Source organism: Salmo trutta, chromosome 20 (assembly GCF_901001165.1).
Source record: "Salmo trutta chromosome 20, fSalTru1.1, whole genome shotgun sequence".
In the NCBI taxonomy this organism is placed as follows: domain Eukaryota; kingdom Metazoa; phylum Chordata; class Actinopteri; order Salmoniformes; family Salmonidae; genus Salmo; species Salmo trutta.
The window spans coordinates 29,266,395-29,283,392 of record NC_042976.1 but is presented as its reverse complement, the minus strand read 5'-3'; the positions used below and the strand labels follow the sequence as shown (position 1 = coordinate 29,283,392).

At 44.3% G+C, this 16,998-nt stretch overlaps 1 protein-coding gene across 1 annotated transcript in view; it reads right to left on the bottom strand.

Annotated features, from left to right (window-relative positions):
• Positions 1–861: 861 nt before the first annotated feature.
• LOC115156315 (cystathionine beta-synthase) overlaps positions 862–16,998 on the bottom strand; it is a 33,321-nt gene continuing 17,184 nt past the window's right edge. Inside the window, exons 2-14 of the mRNA XM_029703788.1 lie at positions 15,495–15,875; positions 10,653–10,759; positions 8,785–8,919; positions 8,388–8,467; positions 8,079–8,283; positions 7,887–7,978; positions 6,335–6,460; positions 6,032–6,116; positions 5,747–5,852; positions 5,338–5,550; positions 5,054–5,162; positions 4,846–4,930; positions 862–2,404 (exon numbers count right to left, since the gene is read on the bottom strand). Coding sequence (XP_029559648.1) covers positions 2,244–2,404; positions 4,846–4,930; positions 5,054–5,162; positions 5,338–5,550; positions 5,747–5,852; positions 6,032–6,116; positions 6,335–6,460; positions 7,887–7,978; positions 8,079–8,283; positions 8,388–8,467; positions 8,785–8,919; positions 10,653–10,759; positions 15,495–15,868 — 1,878 coding nt within the window. The 5' untranslated portion in view covers positions 15,869–15,875 and the 3' untranslated portion in view covers positions 862–2,243. The remainder of the gene's footprint in view (positions 2,405–4,845; positions 4,931–5,053; positions 5,163–5,337; positions 5,551–5,746; positions 5,853–6,031; positions 6,117–6,334; positions 6,461–7,886; positions 7,979–8,078; positions 8,284–8,387; positions 8,468–8,784; positions 8,920–10,652; positions 10,760–15,494; positions 15,876–16,998) is intronic.

The following is a 16,998-nucleotide window of genomic DNA, read 5'->3' as shown; positions in this document are numbered from 1 at the left end:
CACCACCCCCTGGTTGATGCTTATTTATAAAACCCTCTTAGACCTCACTCCCCCCATCTGAGATATCTACTGCAGCCCTCATTCTTCACATACAATACCCGTTCTGTCAGTCACATTCTGTTAAAGGTCCCCAAAGCACACACATCCCTGGGTCGCTCCTCTTTTCAGTTCGCTGCAGCTAGCGACTGGAACGAGCTGCAACAAACACTCATACTGGACAGTTTTATCTCAAGCTCTTCATTCAAAGACTCAATCATGGACACTCTTACTGACAGTTGTGGCTGCTTTGCGTGATGTATTGTTGTCTCTACCTTCTTGCCCTTTGTGCTGTTGTCTGTGCCCAATAATGTTTGTACCATGTTATGATGCTACCATGGTGTTGTTATGTTGTGTTGCTACCATTCTGTCTTGTCATGTGTTGCTGCCTTGCTATGTTGTTGTCTTAGGTCTCTCTTTATGTAGTGTTGTCTCTCGTTGTGTTGCTACCATGCTATGTTATTATCTTAGGTCTCTTTATGTAGTGTTGTCTCTCGTTGTGTTGCTACCATGCTATGTTATTATCTTAGGTCTCTCTATGTAGTGTTGTCTCTCGTTGTGTTGCTACCATGCTATGTTATTATCTTAGGTCTCTCTATGTAGTGTTGTCTCTCGTTGTGTTGCTACCATGCTATGTTATTATCTTAGGTCTCTCTATGTTGTGTTGTCTCTCGTCGTGATGTGTGTTTTGTCCTATATTTATATTTTATTTTTAATCCCAGTCCCCGTCCCCGCAGGAGGCCTTTTGGTAGGTCGTCATTGTAAGCAAGAATTTGTTCTTAACTGACTTGCCTAGTTAAATGAAGGTTAAATAAAATAAAAATGTTAAAGAGAAAAATAACAAGCCTTTATTGGAAGCTAGTAATAATATACTTACATCACAAAAGAACCTGAATTTTAAAAAATCGAGAGAAATATGAAATGAACAACTGAACCCAGAGCCAGGGTGGAAATAAAGAGACAGGAATGTAGTTCAAATATCACCTCCATAACTGCATCACCTCACGCAAATACTGCAGCATCTGTTTTAGGAAAACTAAAGACATACAGTATATACATACAAATACATCCCTGCTAAAGTGAATAGATCATAACATCTCTGGGTCCATGGTCATACATAACATTACACATGAATGATTGTACATGAAGTCAACAAGTACAGAAAAATAGTACAAAGTTCAAACAACCCAACCATTGGTGTAAACAACCTGCCCCAGACAGACAGGCCTGTATAAAAGAGCTGCACTGTGAGGGGCCTCTCTGCTTTAAATACTTTCAACCAACAAACTATTCAATACAGACTTATTCAATACATCTTGTTTCAATACAAGAAGAAAATGATCCAACACAAGTCATACTGTTTGGGTTGCAGTTTGGTTGTGGGCCAAACTCTCCTATCCTTAACCTGACCTACCCTGCGACCTTGGTTACTTTGCCAAAGCCTTCAAACAAAAAGACAGGATGTTGGTGAAGAGTACCTATCTCTTTGAATGTTGTCAATGTAACGCTTCTTCTTGGTAACCATTTCACACTGAGCAACCCAAATAGTCCTTTTTGGCCCATGCCCTGTCTTTAGCTGCCACTAGATGGCGATGTAACTTCATTGGTATCAAAGAAGCAAACAAGAATCTATAATGTGCTTTTAAGTCTTAAGATGAAGCTCACATTCGCATATCAGTTACATACAAATCTCAATGCAATGATTACTATTTAACTGAAAGATTCAAATTTACTGAGTCGTTAGTCTAGCGATTTACTGAGTCGTTAGTCTAGCGAGGATATTGTAATGTTGTAGCGTCCTCTGCAATAAAATGAAGTCAGAGAAACACTATTATTTTTAAGTAGATAAAAAAAAGTTCGAGACTTTCAATAATGAAGAAGCAAGGCAGATGGAAACGTCTCTAGTCGCACACTGTTTGTTTCTATACCTTAAAGTTAGCGGAAAACTATGTACCTGAAACCAGCTACGCTGCTTCAATCGCAGTATAAGCTACACTTAATCATTATTATCATCACAGACAAATAAGTAAATCAATTTAGTCAAAAGGGGAGGAAATTAATATATACTTATTTTAAGACTAAACCACAACCCCCACCACTTCTAAAAGTCTACATCATCTTCATCATCTTCTTCATTGTCGTTACTTAGAGGGTGTCAGGCAGGCGGTCACTTCCTCCTATCCACAGGAAACAGGAAGTGGTCACAGCTAGTCGGTCAGCGAGCACTCTGACGTCATTGAGCACTCTGACAGCGTGCGCTCGCGTGTGCTTCCCTGCCTCTCGCGCGTGGTGATGTAATTAAGCATGTCAATGGCGGTCACCACCCCGAATACCATCTGTCTAAGACAGGGCGAGCCATCCTCCATGTCTTAACAGAGAGAGAAAGAGAGGGAAGAGAGATGGTTATTACTACTATTGAGATAACAGACTGTGGAAAAGGTTTGTGACGAAAGGTGAATTAAGAGCAGTAGAACCACATCAATTCTGTCAAATTACTTCTCCAAGTTCAAGATTTTGTAGATGGGAATGTTTTCCACAAAGGAAGTTGGAAACTAACTTCCCAAGCTCTTTATCCAAGGATCCAATAGCTGGCCATTACGCTAAATCAAACCAATCGGTTTACAAGAAGTTATGTAACTTGCTTCCTGTTTTCGAGAGACAGGGTTAGGGTTAGGTCCCAACGAGAGTTTTCAGTGTAACATTTCTAGTGTTGATTCAGGAGTTAAATTAATAACCAGTGTTGAGTGTGTCAGTTTTACTCTGTTGAGAGTAAAACATTCCCATCAAAACCATACCCAACATTTCCCAGCATGCTCTACTGCAGCTAGATTTTTTAAAGATTGTTTTTTAAATCTGTGTTTTTGCTATGTACAGTACATTGACTGAATGATTGATTAATCTTATGCGACACAAAGATAAATAACATACATTTTTCTAAACTAATCCAATCAGTTAGATTTATTGCACCCGGTACTTAAATGGTTGTTCCAGTTTCAAATGGTTTATGTAGTTTCCTTTATCAGTGTTCCTAACTCTGACAGTCATTATGAATGCAGGTTGCAGGTGAATACAAATTCTAACTGTTAGATGTCTGAACTGGATTCCAATAAGAATTACATATAATTTTGCAAGCCAGCATAATGTGACTTGCAGGCCTGATGTGGCCTGTAAATCAAACATGGCCATCAAAGTAAGGCCTTATGATATATGTAACATATTGTCATAAACAGTTAGATTGTAATGATAACATTAGCCAAGAGTAGGAGCTCACTTGGTGAAGTCCACAGGACTGAAAAGAAATGAATTCAACAACCATGTCTGTGTCACTAACAAATAGAGTCATGGGTGGTAACTCTACAATTCACTCGAAAAGGCAAAGCACACTGGGAAATGATGTTGGGTATGTTGCTCAGTGGGGCCGTGGCTTTCAATGAATAATTTCTGGCCACCCAAGAGTGGAAGTGGTCTATGCTTATGTTGATTCAAGTTTGAGCATGTCTGCTGCCAGTTCTGAAGTCTTTGTACTGTAAATGCTTACATAGGAGCATGTCGCAATAATGACTTAGAGAGACACAAATATTTAGAGACTCAGGCCTCTTGGTGTAATGGTCAAAAATACAATATGATGGGTTATTGCATAACACCATTGGTGCAAACAATATACACTTCCTAGTGTTAAAAATACTTTATAAGCTGTTATTACATAATACTGAAAGTGTTAATTCCCTAACACTGAAAAAGTCTAACAGCATCAGCACTAAGCTCAGTGTTCATTTAACACTCAAAAGTGTGGACACGTATAGACACTGTCCCAGTGATAAATTGAATACTGCTGATTTAACACTGGAGAATGTGCGATATACCAACGAGTATAAACTAAATAAATGTTGAAAGTTCTTTGTCTTCTGATGAAGGTGTGGTGGTGGGTTGACAAAAATATTATGACCTATTAAGTCCCCTTATCTGTCCTTACACAACAGTCTGAGTATTGCACCATTCTGCTGGTGGCCAGGCACTTCCCAGGCACACAGTCACCAAAACACCACCGGTGGACTTTGACACCCAACACACACCTTGTTTACCTAGTAGACCACAACACTGCCAGGAAACAAAGCTGATGTAACAGGGCCTTAGAGCAAGATAATCAGATTCATAGAGAAACATGGGAAAAACACCAGCGAGGAAAAACAGCCGTCACGTTGCCTCTGGCTGGTCACCTTCAACAGAAGAGAGCAAGGCTGCATTCAGTGGGTTTTTACGTTCTGGAATGTTCAATTCAACGGAAATGGTGCTGTACTTAACAACCAATTGAAAAACGTGGAGGGTTGTGGGTTGGGGAACGCTGGCCACTGCCCTTTCAATATGTCACTCATTGCTTCAAGCCTCACCTCGCCACACCCACCAAACGGGCGCAAACGTTCCTCAAAGTCTGTTCAAGAACGTAAAAGAGAGTTTTAGGGAAATATGTCGTTCAGTACAAACCGTTCCGCAACGTAGCAAATGTTCAGGCGAACTGAACGCACCTCAGGTGTTTCTAAGACGGTTCGTCTCTACTGTCTGACAGAGGAAACTAGCGGTGGTAGAAAAAGGACAGAAGGAGCAAAGTGGGGGCTATAAAAGGTGGGAAGACAAAGATGGCGTTGGTGAGAAGATCTTTTTTTTAAAGGAGCGAGAGGAAAAACAGGATGAAGCAATACAAGAAGAGTAGGAGTGTGATAAGAGGAAGTGAGAGTGAGAAACAGGAAGACAGAAAGACGGGAAGATGAAGGTCGATAAAAGAGAGGAGACGAGGAAGGAGGGTAAACTTACATTGGATCTGCTCATGCACCACCAGGGCAAAGTGATCTGTTTCCAGGATACGGGACAGCTTTCCCAAGTTATCGCTCAGTCGCACCTGAGGACGACAAAATGACAATTAGGAAACCCTACTCAATGATGGCCTTTTTGTTTGAAAGCTATTTGTTTAGGAGGTTACGGTTGAGTGGAGGTATGAGGACATATAGGTGAGGTGACTGACCTGTTTGAATTGTTTGTAAAGCACCTTGGCGACAGGGTCAGAGGCCTTGACCTTCCCAGCCAGTACTGAAGACAACATATTGCCCAGGGTAACCATCCCTAGGATCACGCTACACAGACACAGATAGAGAGGATATGGTCATTATTATTATGACAACTGAATACAGGCAATGTTTTTTCAATACTAATCAATGTTTTGTCAATAACAATACTAATGTTTTGTCAACATTTGGCACATGGCCTCTATGACAACCAGGTAACTAGGGTAACCAGGTGAAATCGTACCCGGACTCGTCAACGACGGGTGCCTGGTCGAAGGCCTTCTCCTTGAGGATCTTGATGGTCTTCTTGATGTTGACGGAGGGCAGCACAGTGAGGGGGGAAAATAGGTTCAGACACTGCAGACTCACGTTCCACCACCAGGGTTTGGACACCATCAGGTCTTCTAGGGTTAGGAAGCCCTTATCACACATCCAGTTGTCACTCAGGAACTTAGACCTGGGGGGTAGGGGTTAGAACTGGGTTAGAACTGGGTTAGAATTGGTCCTACTGAAGTTAAATCACTGGTACCCCATAAAAAAAACCTTAGCAATTCTCCTTCATCCCAAACTTAACTCCCCCACATCATCCTCTTCCCCTCAACCTCCCTCCTCTTCCCCTCATCCCCCTCTTCTCTCCCGCTCCAGTTGCTTACATGTAGTTGCGGATGGAGTCAGGCAGGATGACGACACAGCGCTGGCCCTCCTTCAGCTCTGTGGCCATTCTAACTGCTGCAGCCATGGCCGTGCCTGAACTACCTCCTACACTTACAGACAGAGAGAGAGAGAGAGAGACACAGAGAGAGAGTGAGACCCAGAGAGAGACAGAGAGAGAGACCGAGAGAGAGAGAGAGCTAGACCATACAGTACTACACAGAGACACACTATTAGATAATTATGCTTTTTGGGAGCACCAGTCATTGTGTGTGACGTCAACCTACCGCAGAGAAGCCCCTCCTCCCTGATCAGCATGCGTGACATGGCAAAAGACTCATCATCATTGGACTTATACCACCTGTCAATTACCTGCAAAACAGAGAAACATTCATATGCATTCTACCATAGCACACAGATACAACATACAGTATGTATAGATAATGAGTCATTTTCCTTCCACAATTTGAACACACTTGAGTTTGAGCTGTCATACTGTATATTATTGTAGATCTTACTGTATACAGAATAGAAAACCCAGCATCACCACAGTCTCACACACAGCTCATCTCAGGAGGTCACACACTCACAGATCTGTCCAGTACAGTAGGGATGAAGTCATATCCAATGCCCTCCACCTCGTACTGGGTCTTATCTGTTTTGTTCAGCTCCTCTGGCTCAGCCAGTATAGAACCCTCAGGGTCCACACCCACGATCTACACAACACAGAACAACAATGTTAACTAACCATTCCATCAATAGGCCAAAATAACACGGTAATAAATACATCACACACAAAGGTAAAGCAAAGGCAAGTGAGGCAACTGTTTGATCTTTACTTTATCAATTTGAGATACATTTTATGGCTTTATTTATCAGTGGCAGGCTTAATATTATTTTAGGATCCAACTTCATGGCTTAGCTCAATACGTTACACTACATGACCAAAAGTATGTGGACACCTGCTCGTCAAACATCTCATTCCAAAATCATGCCCATTAATATGGAGGTGGTCCCCCTTTTGCTGCTATAACAGCCTCCACTCTTCTGGGAAGCCTTTCCACTAGTTTGTTGGAACATTACTGCAGGGACTTGCTTCCATTCAGCCAGAAGAGCATTAGTGTGGTCAGCATTGATGTTGGGCGATTACGCCTGGCTCGCAGTCGGAGTTCCAATTCCCCCCAAAGGTGTTCGATTGGGTGGAGGTCAGGGCTCTGTTCAGGCCAGTCAAGTTCTTCCACACCGTTCTCGACATAACATTTCTGTATGGACCTCGCTTTGTGCGCGGGGGCATTGTCATGCGGAAACAGGAAAGGGCGTCCGCAAACTGTTGCCACAAAGTTGGAAGCACAGAATCGTCTAGAATGTCATTGTATGCTGTAGTGTTAGGGGCCAAGCCCGAACCATGAAAAACAGCCTTTTTGAAAAACAACCATTATTTATCCTCCACCAAACTTTACAGTTGGCACTATGCATTAGGGCAGGTAGCATTCTCCTGGCATCCGCTAAACCCAGATTCGTCTGTCAGACTGCCAGATGGTGTAGCGTGATTCATCACTCCAGAGAACATTTCCACTGCTTCAGAGTCCAATGGCGGCAGGCTTTACACCACTCCAGCCAACGCTTGGCATTGCACATGGTGATCTTAGGCTTGTGTGCGGCTGCTCGGCCATGGAAAGCCATTTCATGAAGCTCCTGACGAACAGTTATTGTGCTGATGTTGGCGGTCCTGTTCTGTGAGCTTGTGTGGCTTACAACTTCACGGCTGAGCCGTTGTTGCTCCTAGACGTTTTGTCTTCGCAATAACAGCACTTACAGTTGACCGGGGCAGCTCTAGCTGGCCAGAAATTTGACGAACTGACTTGTTGGAAAGGTGGCGTCCTATGACAGTGCCACGTTGAAAGTCACTGAGCTCTTCAGTAAGGCCATTCTACTGCCAATGTTTGTCTATGGAGATTGCATGGCTGTGTGCTCGATTTTATACACCAGTCAGCAACAGGTGTGGCTGAAATACCCTGTGGGTCTTAAATTGACGTTGTTGCTAAAAACGTTCAGCTAAATTAATTTGGAATTGTCTCTCCAAGACAAAGTACACAGGGCAGGGCAATAACATGCAAGTCAGATTGCCTTATAGATCTCTACCTTGATGTTGGGGCATCTCTCCTTCAGCTTGCGGGCGATACCAGTGATGGTGCCACCTGTGCCAGCTCCTGCCACCAACATGTCCACCTTACCTGCAAGAGCAGAGTGGCACAGAAAGATTTATCTATTAGTACAGTAGTAGGAAAAGGGTATTCTTCACTCAATTTCTCTATCACACACACACACACATACCATCGCACTGCTCCAGGATCTCCTCGGCAGTGGTGTCGTAGTGGGCCAGGGGGTTGCTAGGGTTACGGTACTGGTCCAGGATATGAGAGTTGGGAATCTCATTCTTCAGACGCCAAGCCACGCCCACGTGGGATTCCGGCGAATCAAAGCGGGCGGCGGTTGGGGTACGCACGATCTCCGCCCCCAAGGCTCTAAGCACATCCACCTGAGGAACACAAGACCAGATTATAGTTAGTTACATAACAAATGCCTATGCATGGACACACAGACACAACCGTACACGAGTGCACAAACACACAGCAGCCTCGCCTTTTCCATGCTCATCTTCTCAGGCATGACGATGATGCAGCGATAGCCTTTAACTGCAGAGGCCAGGGCCAGACCAATACCTGCAGCACAAAGAGAGAGAGAGAGAGGACAGGTGTGAATACAGGTGTGAATACCTGCAGGTCATGTCAGCAGTACAGACCATACTGCACAACACAGGGCTACAGTGGATCCTAATGTCAAAGGTAGGCTGGGAGGTCTCAGTGATCACACCAGGCAAAACTCATTTTAAACACACACACACGTGTACACATAAACATAAATCCTTTGACTGGGGTGTAATCTTTCTGCTGTGAGTCACATAGCCAGTTCCACAGAGAGGGCCTTGTCTGTCTGTCTCTCTCTCTCTCTCTCTCATGCGTCTCACACACACTTGTACCTGTGTTGCCAGAGGTGGGCTCGATGATGGTGTCTCCTGGTTTGAGGATCCCATCTCTCTCTGCATCCACCACCATCCTTAGACTGATACGGTCCTTCACACTGCCCCCTGCGTTAAAGAACTCACACTTGGCCACTACACACACACACACACACACACACACACACACACACACAGAAAGAAAAAGAAACAGGGTGGTAACGTGTGAGGAAATGTTGAATAATGAATATGTACTGCGCTGGCTCATGTTACCGTTTACTTAAGCGTAACAACATATGTGCAAAACAAACCAATTTAGAAAACACTTAAGATCTTTTAATACCACAGAAAGGACTGAAACTAAAATCCCCCTATGTACAAGCTAACTATAAAGCCCCTTAACAACACAAGGGATTACAGTAGAAGTTGCCCCAGGCAGGGGGGATCATGGGAAGAGACTGAGCCCCCATGAGCCGATTTGGAAAATGGGGGGGGGGGTCATACAAAGGTCCGCACACATACCACACCCACTCTCCCTTTCACACGTACACAAGTACAATAGCCGATTGGCACAGATTCCAAACTGCCCCAAATCCACTATGGACAGCCAAAAAGTAAATCTGAATCACGTGAAAATCCATGGAAGTACCATGGAAACAGGCCTCTTTGTCCCACTAAGCCATGTGAATCAACCAGAGATTGACTCTAAACAATCAGGCCCATAAAAAACAGTCACTGGCGAGAGGGGAAGGATTTAGACCGAGGACCGTGACATGGTTCACATGCAGTGAACTCAAAACACCCCCGACATGGAGGGTGGTACCAAACGGCACTATTATTAAGTCTAATATTACTGTACTTTACCGGTCATTGGTCAACTGTACCAATTCATCAGAGAAAAAAACGTGGGTCTGTCTGAGCTAGCTAGTCGCCGTGCAGAATAACTGGTCTTTAACAAGAACAACAGATGCTATTAGGTAATGACGGGAACATTTCCCTCAGAATCGACATCCTGACTTCCCAAGACTTCCCAAACCTTGTGACCGTCACAATCCTGCCTAGTGGCACCTGATACAAGACCTCGCCCCTCTCCTGCCACCCCTCCCACCCCACCTTGCTACAGTGGCCCTCAGAAGGTCACCTATTCCCACAGAGCAGAGGGTCTTTCCGGTTACCATACCCCCCTCCACCCAGAGTGGAATAACCTACTTCAGACAAGACCCCTACCATCACACACTGAAGCCTAGTGGACTGTAACGTCAGGAAAGGAGGCTATGTGATACCCTTAGGTTTACTTTGAAGTAATGACAGTATAATAAAGGGGAAGCGTTCACAGCTAAACTGTACTACAGGAGGAGTCTAGAGAGCCTCCTCTACCTCGCTTTTGCACTCTTCTTTAGTCAATTATTTCATTCTCCCTCACTTCTATTTTATCCCTCTGTCTTTATTTCATTGCCATGTACCCATTTCTTTGTCCTTCTCCCTCTCTCAATTTCTCCTAACCCTCACTCCTTCCTCTCTCTCGATCCCTCCCTCTTTGTCATGTCCTCTACTACTGGATTTATGGATTTATGCTTTAAAACATATAACTGCTCTGGGGAAGACAGCTGATCGTCCACAATTTGTAAATCAAACACACTTGCACAGTTTTTTGGGGGAGAACATAAAATGTGAGTTAAAAATGACACAGCCAGATAAGTTACTGTATTTCCATCATGTTGACACAAACAAGGAAGTGCAAATACAGACATTGCCTTTATCTGGTTGTCTTTTGGCTAGTGTCAATATGCATAGTGGGTGCCATGCTGTGTGTGTTGACTGTGTGTCATGCCTTCAAGGTTGACTGGGTGTGTCATAACATGACTGTGTGTGTATGTGTAAATACTCACAGAGTTCACACTTAAGGCCAAAGGCTTTGGGGATCTTGTTCATGCGGACCAGAGGTGTGTCTCCGATCTTCCCGAGGATGTTGGGTAGAATGCTGGGGGCTTCAGTCCTGAGAGGCGAGTATGGGATGGAAACTCAGTTAATATACACAGAAAGAACATGGATCATTCCCAAATAGCAAAGGAAACAAGGCAACAAAAACAAATCAAATGAAATTGTATTTGTCAAATGCTCTGCAAACATGGGTACATTTGCTCCAAAGTACACTATATATAAAAAGGTATGTGGACACCACTTCAAATTAGTGTATTCGGCTATTTCAGCCACACCTGTTGTTGACAGGTGTATAAAATTGTGCACTCTGCCATGCAATCTCCATAGTCAAACATTGGCAGTAGCATGGCCTTACTAAAGAGCACAGTGACTTTCAACGTGGCACCGTCATAGGATGCTACCTTTCCAACAAGTTAGTTCGTCATACTTCTGGCCAGCTAGAGCTGCCCCGGTCAACTGTAAGTACTGTTATTGCGAAGACGAAACGTTTAGGAGCAACAACGGCTCAGCCGCGAAGTGGTAAGCCACACAAGCTCACAGAACAGGACTGCTAACGTCAACACAAGAACTGTTCGTCAGGAGTTTCATGAAATGGTTTTCCATGGCCGAGCAGCCGCACACAAGCCTAAGATCACCATGAGCAATGCCAAGCGTCGGCTGGAGTGGTATAAAGCTTGCCGCCATTGGACTCTAGAGAAGTGGAAACATGTTCTCTGGAGTGATGAATCACGCTTCACCATCTGGCAGTCTGACAGACGAACCTGGGTTTGGCGGATGCCAGGAGAATGTTACCTGTCCCAATGCATAGTGCCAACTGTAAAGTTTGGTGAAGGAGGAATAATAGTCTGGGGCTGTTTTTCATGGTTCGGGTTAGGCCCCTTAGTTCCAGTGAAAGGAAATTTTAACGTTACGGCATACAATGATATTCTAGACGATTCTGTGCTTCCAACTTTGTGACAACAGTTTGGGGAAGGCCCTTTCCTGTTTCAGCATGACAATGCCCCCATGCACAAAGCGAGGTCCATACAGAAATGTTTTGTCGAGATCAGTATGGAAGAACTTGACTGGCCTGCACAGAGCCCTGACCTCAACCCCATCAAACACCTTTGGGATGAATTGGAACGCCGACTGCGAGCCAAACTTCATCGCCCAACATCAGTCCCCGCAGCAATGTTCCAACGTCTAGTGGAAAGCCTTCCCAGAAAAGTAGAGGATGTTATAGCAGCAAAGGGGGAACTAACTCCATATTAATGCCCATGATTTTGGAATGAGATGTTCGACGAGCAGGTGTCCACATACCTTTGGTCATGTAGTGTATCTTCTTGAATGTTGTTACAGTTTTGTAATTTGGAAACTTGTGTAATTTGGCTACTTTTGTAACAGGGTAACCTCTGTATCATGAAATCTTTGGGACAGAATTTTGTAACATGGTACTGTAGCCTATGGATTCTGTTTGTCAGTGAGACAAACACGCCTGTGCATGTGGCAGGCAGCACTGAGTGGTTGATAACTTATATAATAACTCTCCTTCCGTGGCCTCCAACTGCTCTTAAACGCAAGTAAAACTAAATGCATGCTCTTCAACCGATCGCTGCCCGCACCCGCCCGCCCGTCCAGCATCACTACTCTGGACGGTTCTGACTTAGAATACGTGGACAACTACAAATACCTGGGTGTCTGGTTAGACTGTAAACTCTCCTTCCAGACTCACATTAAGCATCTCCAATCCAAAATTAAATCTAGAATCAGCTTCCTATATCGCAACAAAGCCTCCTTCACTCATGCTGCCAAACATACCCTCGTAAAACTGACTATCCTACCGATCCTCGACTTCGGTGATGTCATCTATAAAATAGCCTCCAACACTCTACTCAACAAACTGGATGCAGTCTATCACAGTGCCATCCGTTTTGTCACCAAAGCCCCATACACTACCCACCATTGCGAACTGCACGCTCTCGTTGGTTGGCCCTCGCTTCATACTCGTCGCCAAACCCACTGGCTACAGGTCATCTACAAGTCTCTGCTAGGTAAAGCCCCGCCTTATCTCAGCTCACTGGTCACCATAGCAGCACCCACCCGTAGCACGCGCTCCAGCAGGTATATCTCTCTGGTCACCCCCCAAAGCCAATTCTTCCTTTGGTCGTCTTTCCTTCCAGTTCTCTGCTGCCAATGACTGGAACGAACTGCAAAAATCTCTGAAGCTGGAGAATCATATCTCCCCCACTAGCTTTAAGCACCAGCTGTCAGAGCAGCTCACAGATCACTGCACCTGTACATAGCCCATCTGTAAACAGCCCATCTATTTACCAACCTCATCCCCATACTGTATTTATTTATTTATCTTGCTCCTTTGCACCCCAGTATCTCTACTTGCACATTCATCTTCTGCACATCTACCATTCCAGTGTTTAATTGCTATATTGTAATTACTTCACCACCATGGCCTATTTATTGCCTTAACTCCCTTATCTTACCTCATTTGCACTCACTGTATATAGACTTTTTGTTTTCTTTTGTTCTACTGTATTATTGACTGTATGTTTTCTTTATTCCATGTGTAACTCTGTGTTGTTGTATGTGTCGAATTGCTATGCTTTATCTTGGCCAGGTCACAGTTGTAAATGAGAACTTGTTCTCAACTAGCCTACCTGGTTAAATAAAGGTGAAATAAAATAAAAATAAATAACAACTTATATTTATTGAGTGGAGAGACTACAGTGTCAAACAGCCAGACTGTGCCAGAGAAATGCACACGCACATACCCTTTTCCTTAGGCCAAAATGCCAGCTCACTTCAGTGTTGCTGGAAACAATCCTAAAATTGCCATGTCATGGTGAAACACCAAACATCTTTGGCCCAACCCTTCCTCATTCCTGGGTCCTCTCTGTGGCTCTGGCCCTTTCAGGTCTGTCATTACGCAGGAAAATGGAGCCAGGCTAAATATCAAATTCTTGCAAGTCAAAACAACATCCTGCTTTTAATGTTGTTGCTCAACAAAACGAGACACAAAAGCACATGGGGCTGGGCTATCTTGGTTCTTTTTTCTCTGCTCAAGTGAAGCAAGCTGGTGACTATATCTTAGCTACAAAGCAAGGGAAATTAGTGGAGTCAGGGAACTATGTAAACTATACAGTGCATTCGGAAAGTACTCAGACCCCTTGACTTTTTCCATATTTTGTTACGTTACAACCCTATTCTAAAATGGATTAAATAAAATAAAAATCCTCATCAATCTACACACAATACCCCATAATGACAAAGCAAAAACAGGTTGATAGAAATGTTTGCAAATGTATTAAACATATAAAACACATACCTTATTTACATAAATATTCAGACCCTTTGCTATGAGACTCAAAATTGAGCTCAAGTGCATCCTGTTTCCACTGATCATCCTTGAGATGTTTCTACAACTTGCTTGGAGTCCACCTGTGGTAAATTCAATTTAATGGACATGATTTAGAAAGGCACACACCTGTCTATATAAGGTCCCATAGTTGACAGTGCATGTCAGAGCAAAAACCAAGCCATGATGTCGAAGGAATTGTCTGTAGTCCTCCGATATCTGGGGAAGGGTACCAAAACATTTCTGCAGCATTGAAGGTCCCCAAAAACACAGTGGCCTCCATCATTCATAAATGAAGAAGTTTGGAACCACCAAGACTCTTCTTAGAGCTGGGCGCCCGGTCAAACTGAGCAATTGGGGGAGAAGGGCCTTGGTCAGGGAGGTGACCAAGAACCCAATTGTCACATTTTGACAGAGCTCCAGAGTTCCTTTGTGGAGGTGGGAGAACTTTCCAGAAGGACAACCATCTCTGCAGCACTCCACCAATCAGGCCTTTATGGTAGAGTGGCCAGACGTAAGCATCTCCGCAGCAAAATGCAAATGACAGCCCGCTTGGAGTTTGCCAAAAGGCACCTAAAGGACTCACACCATGACAAACAAGATTCTCTGGTCAGATGAAACCAAGATTGAACTCTTTGGCTTGAATGCCAAGCGTCACGTCATGAGGAAACCTGGCACCATCCCTACGGTGAAGCATGGTGGTGGCAGCATCATCCTGTGGGGATTGAATTCAGCGGCAGGGACTGGGAGACTAGTTAGGATCGAGAGAAAGATGAACGGAGCAAAGTACAGAGAGATCCTTGATGAAAACCTGCTTCCAGAGCGCTCAGGACCTCAGACTGGGGCGAAGGTTCACCTTTCAACAGGACAATGACCCTAAGCACGCAGTTAAGACAACACAGGAGTGGCTTCGGGACAAGTCTCTGAATGTCCTTGAGTGGCCCAGCTAGAGCCCAGACTTGAACCCGATTGAACATCTCTGGAGAGACCTGAAAATAGCTGTGTAACGATGCTCCCCATCCAACCTGACAGAGTTTGAGAGGATCTGCAGAGAAGAATGGGAGAAACTACCTAAATACAGGTGTGCCAAGTATGTAGCGTCATACCCAAGAAGACTTTAGCCTGTAATCGCTGCCAAAGGTGCTTTAACAAAGTACTGAGTAAATGGTCTGAATCCTTATGTAAATGTGATATTTCAGTTTCTTATTTTGAATACAATTTCTAAAAAACAGTTTTTTCTTTGTCATTATGGTGTATTGTGTGTAGATTGATGAGGAAAACATTTGTTTTTATCCATTTTAGAATAAGGCTGTAACGTAACTAAATGTGGAAAAAGTCAACAGGTCTGAATAGTTTCCGAATGCACTGTGTGTGTTCAAAGAGGAGGGAGGATCAGCAGAATGTGGAAATACTCTGGTTCTGCTATGGAGATGTGACTCACAGTTCAGAGCGGCAGTGAGGGGACTCTACGGAAGACCCGCCCAGTTTCCAAGTGCATTTGCTGGGCAAGTCGGGACGGATCCACTGCCTCTCCTCCACGCCTGCGGCTGTCTTCTCTAGATCGTTCTCCCCCTCGTGCCCGTTCACATGGACCGACCCATTCTGGGCCTTACGGCCAGCACCGTCCCCGTTCACTTGAGCCGATCCATTCATGGAGAGCTTGTGGACGTTCAACATGGCTTCTCCGTTGACCTTGGACCCCCCCTTCAAAATGGCAGCCACTCCGTTGGCCTGTGCGTTGCTGAGCTTGGCTGTGTTGGGGCAGACGGAGGGCACGGCGCCCACAGAGTCTGTGCTGGAGAGAACCGACGACATGGCTCACCTGAGAGAGAGAGGACGGAGGGAGAAGAGACATTTTTTACATTTTACATTTTAGTCATTTAGCAGACGCTCTTATCCAGAGCGACTTACAGTAGTGAATGCATACATTTCATAATTGTTTTCTCCGTACTGGTCCCCCGTGGGAATCGAACCCACAACCCTGGCGTTGTAAACACAATGCTCTACCAACTGAGCCACAGTCGTAGTAAAATGTACTACCCTTCTCAGCTAATATGCAGATCTATGAAAAATAACACACCCAATGTGGTTACATTCCATTTATTTATACATTATTACCATTCCTGTCCTTACATAACAAGGACAAGCCAAGATATGTTCAGGTGAATACTGCCAGGGAGAATAGAACGCTCCCCCAACAGGCCTACACACTGCAGCCCAGACTTCCACACAGGTTGCCTATATAGGCTACGCACTGCAGAGACTAGAGTGTAAAGCACGAAACCTCGGTCTCTGCCTGTGGGTCTCTTTTAAAAGGTCCGATTAGCCTAGCTCTGCATACACAGACACACACGACTTATCCTGATTACTCTATTGGATAACAATGACAACTCTCCCTTTCTGTACAGCTTGAACAAATAAGCAAAGTACTTTTGAAATAGCAGTCTTCTCAGGGATTGCAGGTGGGAACGATCGTGTAGAAAACCTAACAGGTCAAAATGGACGAAATGCACAGCAACTTTGACCAAACAAATGTCCAATGTGGGGAACAATGCTCTGTCCAGGGTTCATTTGTACATTCTGTTCATACTCAACTGGATTGGCCATCTGTATTCAAGAGCACTAACATTCAAGAGCACTAAAACAAGCAAAACTCAACTGTATCATTTTAAGGCTCTTGCATTTCTGAATGTTTTAAAAGCCTTCACATCCCTACTCACGTGACTGACAGACCATGATATGTGATAATCAGTAATCACATATGAAGTAAAAGGGTCCAGGAAAGTAAGACATTCTTACTAAATTGATGGAGTTCAAACTCATAAATCGAGACAATCTCGTACAGATCCCAACGCACTTAACATTTTCTTAGCTTGCAAACACCCAATCTCCTACTAATCTCACTACAACCCCCCTCCAGGTCTGTGTTCTCCTACTAATCTCAC